This window comes from Rhinolophus ferrumequinum, chromosome 21 (genome assembly GCF_004115265.2).
Source record: "Rhinolophus ferrumequinum isolate MPI-CBG mRhiFer1 chromosome 21, mRhiFer1_v1.p, whole genome shotgun sequence".
Taxonomy (NCBI): domain Eukaryota; kingdom Metazoa; phylum Chordata; class Mammalia; order Chiroptera; family Rhinolophidae; genus Rhinolophus; species Rhinolophus ferrumequinum.
Window position 1 is genome coordinate 537,331 of NC_046304.1, and position 13,844 is coordinate 551,174.

The window sequence follows — 13,844 nt, forward strand, 5'->3', positions numbered from 1 at the left end:
AAGTTGAATTATGCCAGAGATCTAAATCTCAAAATAGAAGAGTTAGTGCCACCGTTACAATCCCCCGTCTCATCACTTTCCTCGTTTTGGCCTTCTGCATTTAGCGCACTTGTTTGTTTGCTGCTCATCTTCCCTGTGAGGGAATCCCGGGAAGGCAGGCCGCAGTCTGTGACGGTCACCGCTGCATTTCCAGCTTCAATGCCATGGCCGCCACAGAGAAGGTCCTCAATAAATAGTTGTCGAATGAATGAATTTTAGCTGAAAATTTACCAAATTAATGGAAAAGTACTGAAAAGCTGCCAACTGTTGACTAAGGGAGGTTAGTTCCTGTCAGTGTTTAAACTTTGCACCGTGGAACATGCCACTGAGCACAAACTCTGGTTCTTCGTAGAAACATGGGAAGGATTTTCCAGGATTTTAATGGGATGCAATTTTCTGATGAAAAATATAGACACAAATCTGACCTTGTAATTCTTTTTTTTTTTAATTAAAGTTTATTGGGGTGACAATTGTTAGTAAAGGTACATAGATTTCAGGTATACAATTCTGTATCACATCATCTATGTAGCACATTGTATGTTCACCACCCAGAGTCAGTTCTCCTTCCATCACCATATATTTAACCCCATTTACCCTCTTCTAGAACTTCCCCTCCCGCCTTAGCCTCTGGTAACCACTAAACTATTGTCTGTGTCTGTGAGTTTTTGTTTCTTCATTCGTTTGTCTTGTTCTTTTATTGTTTTCAATTTTATATACCACATGTCAGTGAAATCATATGGTTCTCTACTTTTTCTGTCTGACTTATTTCGCTTAGCATTATAATCTCAAGATCCATCTATTGTCACAAATGGTACTATTTCATCTTTTCTTACCGCCGAATAGTATTCCATGGTGTATATATACCACAACTTCTTTATCCATTCATCTATCGAAGGACATTTTGGTTGTTTCCATGTCTTGGCCACCGTAAACAAAGCTGCAGTGAACATTGGAGCACACGTGTCTTTATGGATACATGTTTTCAGATTTTTTGGGTAGATACCCAGGGGAGGGATTGCTGGGTCATATGGTAATTCTATTCTTAATTTTTTGAGGAACCTCTACACTGCCTTCCATAACGGCTGCACCAGTCTGCATTCCCACCAACAGTGTATGAGGGTTCCTTTTTCTCCACAGCCTCTCCAACACTTGCTACTATTTGTCTTGTTGATGATAGCCATTCTGACTGGGGTGAGGTGATATCTCATTGTGGTTTTTATTTGCATTTCTCTGATGATTAGTGATGTTGAGCATTTTGTCATATGTCTATTTGCCATTTGTATGTCCTCTTTGGAGAAACCGACCTTGTAATTCTTACAGTGGGATTTGTGTTGAGGCAAGGGAATGCTTTAACTTGCAGTTTCTACAGGAACCCTAAGGGCTACCTAGAGCATGGGATTTGGAGTTTCCAGTCTGACCTTCATGGCCAACTTGCTGTGCAACCACGGGTTAAGATGCTTTACTTCTCTAAGCCTCATTTTCATTACTTGAAAAATGGAAAAAATAACACTTAATTCAGCAATTCATTTGTTCAGTCATTTGGCAAATATTACTTCGTGTATGGCCACGCTGGATTCTGTGGATTCAAAAAAATTAAAAGAACATAGGCTTTGTCTTCAAGGAAGTTTGGGGAGAAAAGCCATAACCAGGAAAAGGTTAGTTGGGAAGACGCTGCGCAGGGCTTTCTGTCTGCTGAGTCAGGCTTCAAAGGGAACCAGGGTAGTTCTTGTTACTAACAGGATAACAAGCTGACATCCTAGTTCAGAAAGGACCCAGAAGTTCCACACAGTGGTTTTGCAGAAGATCATCTTCGTGTTTACCAAGCCGTTCTGAGGGAAATGCTAAAAAAATAATGTCAGTACTTTAGCAACTCAGAGAACAAACAGGTTGCAAATGAGCTTTGACTAAATTTAATGTTGGAAGTTCTTCCTCTTTCAGGCAACTTTTGAAGCAGTGCAATGGCGACTCCAGTCAGCGGGTCTCACAAGGATGCCGACCTGTGGCCCTCGCATGAGAAAATGATGGCACAGCCCCTGAAAGACAGCGACGTTGAGGTGAGGGGTGTGGGGTCGTCATAGGTCTTCTTAAACTGGAGTCTCTTGCTTACTCTCTAGTTAGAATCATAAATGAACTTTATGCGGAACAGCCTTGCAATTAGTATAAGAGTGCGGATTTGAGAGACAGTAGCTGACAAAGTTCCAGAAGGCCTTCCAGGGTAAATTTTAAATATATCTGAATTTCTACAAAGTGCAGAGCACTGTGCTGTCTGCTCCAGAGGAAAGGGGAGGGAGACGGGTCACTGAGATTTAACCCTTACAGTTCAGAGGAGTACATCTAGACACTGAGATGCAGCTTTTATTTATGTATCTTTATAGCAGCGTTATACATGAGGTATCATTCACTAACCATACAAATCATTTATTTAAAGGGCACAATTCATTGGTTTTTAGTGTTTTCACAGTCAATTTTAGAACATTTTTGTCCTCCCAAAAGGAAACCTCAAACCCATTAGCAGTTACCCCAGGCCCTGCCCGACTCCCCAACCCTAGGCAACCTCTGGTCTACTTACTGCCTCTGTGGTTTACCTAAGCATCTTTGATCTTAAGGAAGAGAAGCAAGGAATAAGGTTCAGGGAGGGGAAAACTTGGTGAAATGTAGGGATAAAAATAACAAGATGGTGTAGAATTAAAAATTAGGTGAGATACTTATTTTAAAGCTCATTTTCTCTCTAATTATTTAGTTTTCCTTAAGTCGTTGTCTTCTATTAATTCCTTCCCAGATGCTAAAATCTTTGAGGAAGATTTCCTCTATTCCTTAAGAGCTGTGGGAGTCTTGTGAGTTTGGTTATTTGAGTTATGGTCGGCTTCTGAGGGCAAAGTACGGCTGTATACTAGTGGCCCTTCTCTTTCCTGAGTTATTGCTTTGATCAGAGCAAAATGTTAAAGTGAAAGGCCCAAATGTTTAGCATTTGCTTTCTTCTCATCAGGTTTACAACATCATTAAGAAGGAGAGTAACCGGCAGAGGGTTGGATTGGAGCTGATCGCCTCCGAGAATTTCGCCAGCCGGGCAGTTTTGGAGGCCCTAGGCTCTTGCTTAAATAACAAGTACTCTGAGGGGTACCCAGGCCAGAGGTATGTGAATGTTGTCAAGGCCTGCTTCTGACATAGTGATGGGAGGTCCTGAGTCAGGATAGAATCCAAACCACGTGGGGATTTCTATTCCGCTCCTGCTCTGACACTCTTCCAGTGCCCAGTGTGTGACAGATAGCTCCTGTGATTTAGGAGCAGGTACACTCAGGGTCACGTTAACAGTGCCTTTGGAGGCTTTCTAGAATAACAGGCCAGTCCATAAGGAATGTGGAGCTGCTGGACAGTCAGCAAGCCTCTAGGTAAAAGTCAGTAAGTGCTCCGATGCCACAGAAGGAGGCTGTTGCTGTGGGAGTAGTCAGATCTGGATCAGGAGTCACCTGGACGTGACAACGGAATCTGTTGCCCCGGCAGCCGTTTCTGCCATAGGAGTGCTGGGCTTACATGTGCAACGATTTCAGTCGACTCTCACCCTGAGAACTATGAGGAGTTATATTCATTTCTGTTTTTTGCAGTCATCCTCAACCCAAGGTGATGATTGCAGAATCTGACGTATGTTTTTTCTCACGTGTGTACGTTTATGTCCCAGAGAACACAGAGCAAGAAGGGTCACCTTGGAGTTGAACTGACATTCTGTCCTGAGATACCCTGAAGCTCTTTGTTGAAGGGCATTGTCTTTCTCCTGCTGTGAATAACTAACTTGTGTGTTGTGCTTGGGAGAGTTTATTGGGTGTTTTCACAGCTAACATCTCATTTGATCCTCGTGGTAGCCCTATAGGGAAAGTGGCGCTATGTTCCACATTTTAAAGATGAGGAGCTGAGACTCACTAAAATTCAGTGACTTCTTAAATTTACACACAAGTAGCAGAGCTAGGACTCAAATCCAGATATTTTCAAACTGCGGTAGGATAAAAAAATAAATATCTGGTCTTTGTCCCTGGTTTCTTTCACTGGAGCTCCTAAAACCCTTCGCATCTATGGTGATAGGAATATCTTTTATTGGTCACAATGAGCCCTTTTGAGCGTACCTGAGCTTGTGTTAAAAGAGGTGGCTCCCTCGGTAGCTGCATGTTGGGAGCTAGTGGCTTGAACGAGCAAGGCATGATTGGAGTGCTGGAGTCGAGTCAATCGGTGCTCACGACACCTCATCATAAAACCTCCGTTAACCCTAAGCCGTGAGGTTTGGAGAGCTCCCCAGTTGGTGAACAATCGAGGTGCTGGAAGGGTGGCACTCTGGAGAGAGCATGGAAGCTCCGAACCTTTTCCCTACGCCTGCCCCATGTACCGCTTCCATTTGGCTGTTTCTGAGTTGTATCCTCTATAATAAACCAGTAATAGTAAGTAAAGTACTCTCCTGAGTTCTGTGAGTCATTCTAGTGAATTATCAAACCTGAGGGAGTGTTGTGGGAATCCCTGTGTTTGTCAGACAGAAGTGTGGGTGACCTGGGAACCCAATATTTGTGACTGGCCTCTGAAGAGAGGGCGTCCTGTGGCACTGAGCACGTAACCTGAGGGGTCTGATGCTAACTCTGGATAGTCAGGTCAGAATTGAATTTAATTGTAGGACAATTGATTGGTGTCAGAATTGGTTGGTGTGAGGAGAAAAACACCCCACACATTTGGCATCAGAAGTGTTGTGAGTAAAAACCTCTCATCCCCCCTCTTTATTGTGGTAAATATGCATAACAAAGTTTATCATTTTAACCATTCTAAATGTACAGTTCAGTGGCATTAAGTACATTCACAATATGGTACAAGCATCACCACCATCCATCTCCAGAATTTTTTCATTTTTTAGAAACAAAGGTCTGTACCCATTAAATCATAACTCCAGCCAACAAGCACATGAAAAGGTGCTCAACACCACTAATAATTAAGGAACTGCAAATTAAAACCACAATGAGCTATCACCTCACACCCATTAGAATGGCTACAGTAAGAAAGAAAAAACAGAAAGCAAGTGTCGGTGAGGATATGGAAAAACTGTAACCCCTGTGCAACCCCTCCTGTTGGTAGGAATGTAAAGTGGTGCAGGCCCTGTGGAAAACAGTACGGACGGACGTTCCTCAAAAAAGTAAAACTACAATTACCATGTGACCTAGCAATTCCACTTCTGGGTATATAGCCAATAGATTTCAGAGCGGGGAGTCAGACAGATTATTTGTACACCGTGTTCATAGCAGCATTATTCGCAATGGCCAACAGGTGAGAGCAACCCGAGTGTCCATTGATGGACGAATGGATAAGCAAAATGTGGTGTATCCATATGTATCCATACCATAGAAGGTCCTTTGGCCCTATAAAAGAGGGAAATCCTGTGACATGCTACAGCAAGGGTGAACCTTGAGGGCATGATGCTAAATGAAATAAATCAGTCACAAAAAGACAAATACTATATGATTCCACTTATATGAAGTATCTAGTCAAAATCATAGAAACGGAAAGTAGAATGATGGTTACTAGGGGCTGGGGGCGGAAGAAATGGGAGTTGTTTGATGGGTATGGAGATTCAGTTTTGAAAGGTGGAAAAGTTCTGGAGATCTGTAGCATGCAGTGTGAGTGCACTTATCAATGTGAGGTACTTAACACCACTGAACTGTACACTTAAAAATGGTTAATAAGATGGTAAACTTTAGGTTACGTGTTTTTACTATAATAAAAAATATATATGTAAATTTCATTTAAAATTTCTAAAGTTTTTTGTGATTACAAGGTCTAAGTGTTTAAAAATTTCTTCTGGATTGAGTTACTATGATTATTAGTATGTATACAGATAATAAAAAACAAATATATGATCAATTTTGATATTAAATGAAAAAATTTTTTATTAGAAATATGAAAAAAAACCAGTAACTCTCTCCCTCTCCCTCCCGAGCCCCTGGTAACCACCATTCCACATTCTGTCTCCATGAATCTTACAATTCTAGGTACCGTGTTTCCCCGAAAATAAGACCTACCCCGAAAATAAGCCCCCGTTAAGATTGTCAGCCAGACGGGCGCATTTAGCACATTATGACGATGTTCCAGAAGAAGATGACATGACTGTATTTGAATAAATGTAGATTGTTGTACATGAAAAACTAATACATCCTCTGAAAATAAGCCCTAATGCGTCTTTTGGAACAAAAATTAATATAAGACCCAGTCTTATTTTCGGGGAAACACGGTCCCTTACATAAGGGGAATCATACAGTTGTAAATGGCTTATTTCACTTAGCATGATGCTGGTGTCCTCAGGGTGTATCCATGTTGCTTAGGTCAGAATGTCCTTATAGATGAGGAGACACTTGCTTCATGTAACACAGCTTGGCACCGATGGAAGATGAGTGGTGCTGGGCTCTCACCAGGTCTCCACTTCTGTTCTTCTGTCCCACCCCCGAGCTCTTTGGCCTCTGTGCTAAGCACAGAGGTTTGGGCCTAAATCTCCTGCTTTCCTTACCACAGGTATTATGGCGGGACTGAGTTTGTCGATGAGCTGGAGATCCTCTGTCAGAAACGAGCGCTGCAGGTCTATGATCTGGACCCCCAGTGCTGGGGGGTCAACGTCCAGCCATATTCAGGTAATGACCACTTCCAGACAGGCCTGGAGCCGTCTCCTGGGGCTGACATTCCCAGAGAAGGGCCCTAAAAAAGGACGGCCCCTAACAAAAGTTACAAATAGCTAAACCCTCCAGGTGTGTGTTCCCCATCGCCCGTGGCTCTCAGCTGTGCTCGCCCGGCGGTGCCCTATCTCTGAACAACCCCTCCCTTCTCCCCAAGGGGACTGGTGCAGGGGATCCCCTGGGGGCTGGGGGATGCATAATGGCAGCCAGGCCTGTTCTGGCCACATCTGGTTGAGGCTTAGTGCCCAAGCTCGCGGTCCTGCTTGGTGCCTCATGGACAGAAGCAATGGTGTCTCCTCTGGCCTGTCCGGTCCAGGCTCCCCTGCCAACTTCGCAGTGTACACCGCCCTGGTGGAACCCCACGGGCGCATCATGGGTCTGGACCTGCCCGATGGAGGCCACCTGACCCATGGCTTCATGACAGAAAAGAAGAAAATCTCGGCTACATCCATCTTTTTTGAATCTATGCCCTATAAGGTAAGAGTGCCTCTTTTCTCCATAGCTCCAGTGTTTGGCTACACCTATAGAAATAAATCTTGTTCACATGGCACTAGAGGAAGTCCCCACCTTTCACCATCTGTCATTTCCCTGCCTGGGGACTCCTCAGGCTTACAGGGCAGGCCGGGGACAGTTGGAATGGAGACCAAAGGGCTGAGGTGAGGAACAGGGAGGTGGGTGGAGGAGGCTGGAGGAGGTTCCAGCTGCAGCTGGGGTGCTGGCTGCTCCAGAACTAGGGGCAGCGACAGCTGGGATGACGGCTTCTAGCAACCAGGTCTACCATGGACAGACCCCTAGTGACAACCACTGCATCCCTGGATCCAGCGCTGATGCCAGCACCATCAGCACCTGGTCAGCCCCACAGTCCAGTCAGCCAGGCCACGAGCCCATCATGGATCAGCACGTATTTATGGGGACCCTTGTCATTATAAACAATAAAAAGACTCATGTGAGATTCATGAGCTCACGGGGGGCATAGTGACTTATCTATAAAGATGATTAGAGGGATGGGTGGAAAAGAGGTAACTTGCATACTTCTTTTGGTGCAGACTGTGATTCTTCCTCGTATCCAGGAACCATCTCGTGGTGTTTACTGTCACATGGGCCACTCCTCGTTTCAGATGTCCTACCACGAGCAAAGGGAGCCATGCATCACTATGCTGGGTTGAATATCAGACACATAGTTTGATTCCTTTGAGAAAATCAAGCCAGTGCTCTCTCTTGGCATTCTGTAGTCATTGTCGCATATCCTGGATTGTTTGCTGTTTTTATTTATTATTAGCCTTTGTCTCAGTTCTGGTAATTACACATATACTTTTTGTGCAAATGGAAGTGCATTGCTTTTCATGGAAAGCCTTTGTACTTCTAGTCACAGGTATCCGCCTTGGTCCGCGCTGACCTTGTAGCTGGATTTTGAAACACAGCAGTAGTAGCAGTGTTTTCTGTCTTTGCACTTAGAACACAAGCCGGTTACCACAGTTTCTTTCACCATGGAAAGAATGGTGGCAGAGTAATCACCGACTTGTTTTCTGACGTTAGATGAGGTCTCGGGGAGCCTCATGCTTTTTAGCCCAATGTCTGCTGTTACTGAAGTGTCTTCCAGGCATTAGCAAGCCCGGAACTGCACCCCCGGCCCCGCCAGCCACCCCCTGCTTGACACGCACTGTGCAGGCTGCAGCCCTGTGGGCACAGTAGGAAGGCCCACGCAGCGGTGGGCCTGCAGCGGTGCAGGATGGCGGGGACTGGGACCCTGGCCAGCGTGGGCAGCAGGAGGCACAGCTCAGCCGATGGAGGGACTGCTGCGGGCACCAGCCTTTACGGGCAGGGAGGGAGACAGAGACCTGACTGACCTCCAGCAGCAGCCCCTCCGCTGCCCACCGGGCTGCCTCCCTGCCCAGCCTTTCTGGCCCCTGCCCTCTGTGGGACTTCTTCCACCTTCCGGTAACATCGCCACACAGAGCTAGGATTTCCTCTCTCTGGAGAAACAGCAATGTGAACTCTGTCGCTCGCCCTCCGCTGGTTCTAAGCGCCCCTAAGAGGGGAGGCTGCTTCCTTCCTGGCCAGGGCCTCTGCACCCCTGTGGACCCAGCACAGTTTCTCACACATGCCTATGAATTCTCCCAGGTGCTACTTTATCGTTGAATTTTCAAGATTAAAAAAAGGAAAAAATAAAAAAAATAAAAACCCACAAGTTTCAAAAGCAAAATGTGGAGGGAGAGAGCAGTAACAGATTTTTTGGGTAATTATGTCTTCAAAAATTTTTTTTTAGAATTATGTCCACTTTTTCACCGTGGGATCAGCTGTTGATTTTTCATTAAGATAAGAGTTTCTTTCCTGAGTTCAGGTGACTGAGAAAGAATCAGCTACATACTTAAAACCACAAATTGTCCTTCAGCCTGTCTTTTCAGATGATGTCTCAGTTCCCATAAGCTTGCACATGAGCTTCTGTAATTATGTTGAATTAAAAGCGCTTTTTTTATTTGGCCAGGAAGGAAGCAGCCTCCCCTCTTAGGGGCGCTTAGAACCAGCGGAGGGCGAGCGACAGAGAGTTCACATTGCTGTTTCTCCAGAGAGAGGAAATCCTAGCTCTGTGTGGCGATGTTACCGGAAGGTGGAAGAAGTCCCGCGGAGGGCAGGGGCCGGAAAGGCTGGGCAGGGAGGCAGCCCGGTGGGCAGCGGAGGGGCTGCTGCAGGAGGCCAGTCAGGTCTGGGGGCTGGGGGCTTCAGCACAGGAAGTTTCTCACCACCTCCTCCCTAGAGGGCTCCCACGCCCCACACACCTAAATCTTTCCTCCAGTAACTCCCTTTGATTATTTTTACTTACCTTTAGCAGAAATGCTTTAACACAACTTGAATAAACTGAACTTAGTAAGAAATGTGTTGCTACAAAAGAAAAAAAGTTTCTTTATGTGTAGATGGATCCACAATGGAATTGATTTCTGTGTGTGGTGGAGGGAGGCGTCTGGATGACGGTGTTTCCATGTGGATATCTAGTTGACCTAGTGCCATTTACTGGAAGATTAAACGTTCCCTGCAGTACCACTGCTGTCATCGATCCGCTGACCACCTGTCACTTGGGGTTCTGTTTGCTGGCTCTCTTCTGATCTGTTAGCTTGTCCGTCCACAAGCACACACTGCCTTCGTTAGTGTAACTGCTTAAGTGTTTTTCAATTTCTCTCAATAATGTTTTGTGTAGAAGTCTTATACATTTTTTGTTAGAGATTGTATGGCTTTTGAAAGTAATGATATAATTATTAAAATTTCATTTTCTATATTTTGCTGCTTATATATATGACTGTAATTGAGTTTTGGTTTCCAACACTATATCCAGTGACCTTGCTAAATTCAATTACTAATTCTAATAGCTTGCCTCTAGAGTTTGGATTTTCTAGGTCCATAATCGTGGCATCTCTGAGTAATGTCAGCTTCTGTGTTTTCTAATCCTTATGCCTTTATTTCTCTTTCTGGCCTCATTGTACCTGGATTAGAAAGGGTGCTGACAGACACTGTGTGTCATTCCTGAAGGGAACTGTCTCTGCGCCTGCACGCTGCGGTGCATGTGTGTCACTCCTCTCGTTCTGCAGCGGCCTTTGGTTCCTTCTCATGGCAGGAGAGCCCAGTTTCCCCCGGGACCGCAGGGCATCGCCGTGTATGCATAGCCATACTTGGTGGTCTGTACCATTTGCGCGGGCCGAATACTTGGTAGGCCACCTCTCCCTTAAGTCCTGGCCTGGGACACCTTCCTGGTTTTCACGGCAGAGGGGAGCTAACATCTGTGGGCAGGTGGAGAAAGTCATCTTGTCCTTGACAGCTGGCGCCAGTTTGGGCGGGAGGGCAGGCTGGAGGGAGCAGTGCGAGCCCGCTATCTCCATGACACTCCACAGGTGAACCCGGAGACTGGCTACATCAACTATGACCAACTGGAGGAAAACGCCCGCCTGTTCCACCCGAAGCTGATTATCGCAGGTGATGAGCTGGGCAGACGGCAACTGCATTAGCCGATTCCCGGCCTCTTCCAAAGCAAAGAAGTGACAGCTCCCCAGCTTGCCCTTGCTCCCTGCTAGCTTCTGCCTTGGATGGCTGAGCTTCTTGGGTCTAAGTATATTCTTTTCTTTCAGGACAAATGTCCATGTTTGCCACCATTAGGTAGAGTAATTCTACTAGGTAGAATAAGATCTGAGGCTGTTCTCAGAGAAGCATCTAGAGATAATCCCTGCCTGATTGGGGGCAGTAATAACAGTCGGGGGCCACCCCAACCACCATGACATTGAAGAGGCAGAGATCAGAGTGGTTGCCTTTAGCACAAAGATGTTTTTCGAGAACATTCTTCATTTCTGTTCTCAGATTTTAGAAGGAGAAATCTCCAAGCTTTCAAATATGCATATCCAGAGGCCACTTTGCAGCCGACTCTCAGCTGGCCGTGGGTATCTCTCTGACTCTATGGTGTCACCTTGGCCATCTTAGGAACCAGCTGCTACTCCCGAAACCTGGACTATGCTCGACTGCGGAGGATTGCCGATGACAATGGAGCGTATCTCATGGCGGACATGGCGCACATCAGTGGGCTGGTAGCGGCGGGCGTGGTGCCCTCGCCCTTCGAACACTGCCACGTGGTGTCCACCACCACCCACAAAACGCTGAGAGGCTGCCGAGCCGGCATGATCTTCTACAGGAGAGGTGTGCTCTGCGCGTGGGGTCCGGGTGCTGCTGGGTCTGCCTTTCTCGGGGCGTTTGCATTCGGCTTAGGAAGCTGGGGAAAACTGAGCTGGGATCCCTTGAAGATATTAGGGTCCATTAAAGAGTTCCATGGGAGGGGACAGTGACAGGCCTTAGAGAAGGGACTCGAAAAAAGCCCTGAGCATACATAGCTAGCCAGGTCCTGGGAAAGGAGAAGTATTGTTCCGGGTGCTAGCACCCCTTGGCTCAACTCATCCTTTTCTCGAGGTAGGTGTTGAGGGAAAGGAAGATGTGCGTGTCTGGCCAGGGCTGTCAGGAGACCTCACGGTGTAGCAGTGTTTTGGTGAACTTACTGTAGTCGAGGTGTGCCTCCTGGAGAAAGACCCACAGTGATTAAACTGTAAGATGCTGATGTGTAAATCCAAGCCCCCGTTTCGTCATTTTAGTAAGGAATTTCTCGTTCTCGTAGTGGGATGCTTAGCGCCCACATGAGGGGCTCCCCTCGTTCTGCAGTTCCCACTCCGGAGAAAGCCAGAGCAGCAACCAGGCTATCACTCAGCACCTGGGACCTGGAGCATGAAGCCGGCATCGGCAGGGAAAGCAGCCCTCTGCTGACTGGCTTTCCCAGCCCCTGAGCAGGCTACACACACCATGTGCCTGCTCTAAGCCTCCACACTCCCCTGAGGTCTTTCTTCAGTTGTGTTTTAACATTTTTGAGGCAGGTGGCCATTCCCACCTGCCTGGAAGACATTTGTTTTTCCCACTGTATGTTGGTGTGATTTGTTTGACCCAGTCAGCTGCCACGCATCCTGGCTCGGCCCTGTACTTGCTGTGTGATCTTGGGCTAATTGTGCAAGCTCTCTGTACCTCATTTTCTTTTTTTTTTTTTAAATACACTTTTTTTTTAAAGATTTTATTGGGGACGGGAAACAGGACTTTATTGGGGAACAGTGTGTACTTCCAGGCCTGTTTTTCCAAGTCAAGTTGTTGTCCTTTCAATCTTAGTTGTGTTGGGCTCAGCTCAGCTCCAGGTACACTTGCCGTTGCTAGTTGCAGGGGGCACAGCCCACCATCCCTTGCGGGAGTCGAACCGGCAACCTTGTGGTTGAGAGGATGCACTCCAACCAACTGAGCCATCCAGGAGCTCAGCGGCAATTCAGCTCAAGGTGCCGTGTTCAATCTTAGTTGCAGGGGGCGGAGCCCACCATCCCTTGAGGGAGTCGAGGGATTGAACTGGCAACCTTGTGGTCGAGAGCCCACTGGCCCATGTGGGAATCGAACCGTCAGCCTTTGGAGTTAGGAGCACGGAGCTCTAACCGCCTGAGCCACCAGGCCGGCCCTGTACCTCATTTTCTTAACTCCATCGTGATTTTAACAGTACCAGTCCGTTTGGATTGCTGTTGTGAGGATTAATGAATGAGTTTAGGTAAAGTGCTTAGAGCAGTTCTGGCTCGGAAAAAGCTCTGTGGAGACAGTAGTTATTACTGATTATTAACTTTTTCTCTGAAAGGAACCCTATTCCCACATGAGTCTTGTCTCCCTCCAAGTAATCACCTTGGAAGACCGTTCCCTGGTACTTTAAGGAAATATGCCCAAGGCATACTTGTTACAATCTCAGTGGAGGGAAAATGTTCATCTTTTCCTTTCATCTGAAAGGGTGGTCCGCCCCCTCTGGAAGCAACCGCCCTCTCTGCCCAGCAGGAGTACGGCCCAGGCTTGAGCTTAGTGCCCCCATGGCTAGTCTGGGTTTGAGCCCAGGCAGGGAGAAAACGGGAAAGCCTATCTGATGTTTTCCTTCATCCAGGAGTACGCAGCGTGGATCCCAAAACCGGCAAAGAGATTCTGTACAACCTGGAGTCGCTCATCAACTCTGCTGTGTTCCCAGGCCTGCAGGGAGGTCCCCACAACCACGCCATTGCTGGTAAAATACCACCAAACCCACCTGCAAGCCCTTGGAGGGAGCGCTTTTACCCAGGGTGGCCCCCATGCAGTCAGCCTGGGGGCTTCCCGCTTTTGCTCATCCCGTGGCCCCGAGCTCCCGTCTCACCTGACCACCACAGTGTGTGCCAGGACTTCACACTGGGGAGAAAGTAGAGGAATCTGTCTGTCTAGGAGAGGCTAGCGAGGAGGACAGCGGAAACAGTGGTGACCGGTATAAGGAAGGGACACGAGGCAGTGGTGCTGCCCTGGGCGCACTGAATCAGCCCCGGTTCTGTGTGTAGCCTCTTTAAGAAACAAGGGAGGAATCTGACAAGTAGAAAACAGCACAGCGAAGGGAGTGTGATTAGCAAGGACGAGCTGCCTCTTCGCAGACATGCTGACCTCCCGTGGGGCGGAGGCACCTGTGTCTGACCAGCACGCCGTCGACCTCGGGGTCGCACCAGGAGCTCCTGGGTCTGTCTGATCCCATGACCCTCTGGCAAGCATTCAGGGAACGATTCC

The 13,844-nt window shown here is 47.2% G+C and overlaps 1 protein-coding gene across 1 annotated transcript in view; it reads left to right on the plus strand.

The window, feature by feature from the left end:
* Positions 1-13,844, plus strand: part of SHMT1 (serine hydroxymethyltransferase 1) — a 29,553-nt gene that overhangs the window by 10,416 nt on the left and 5,293 nt on the right. The window contains exons 2-8 of the mRNA XM_033089667.1: positions 1,978-2,093; positions 3,026-3,171; positions 6,571-6,686; positions 7,045-7,205; positions 10,610-10,691; positions 11,190-11,402; positions 13,207-13,323. Coding sequence (XP_032945558.1) covers positions 1,998-2,093; positions 3,026-3,171; positions 6,571-6,686; positions 7,045-7,205; positions 10,610-10,691; positions 11,190-11,402; positions 13,207-13,323 — 931 coding nt within the window. The 5' untranslated portion in view covers positions 1,978-1,997. The remainder of the gene's footprint in view (positions 1-1,977; positions 2,094-3,025; positions 3,172-6,570; positions 6,687-7,044; positions 7,206-10,609; positions 10,692-11,189; positions 11,403-13,206; positions 13,324-13,844) is intronic.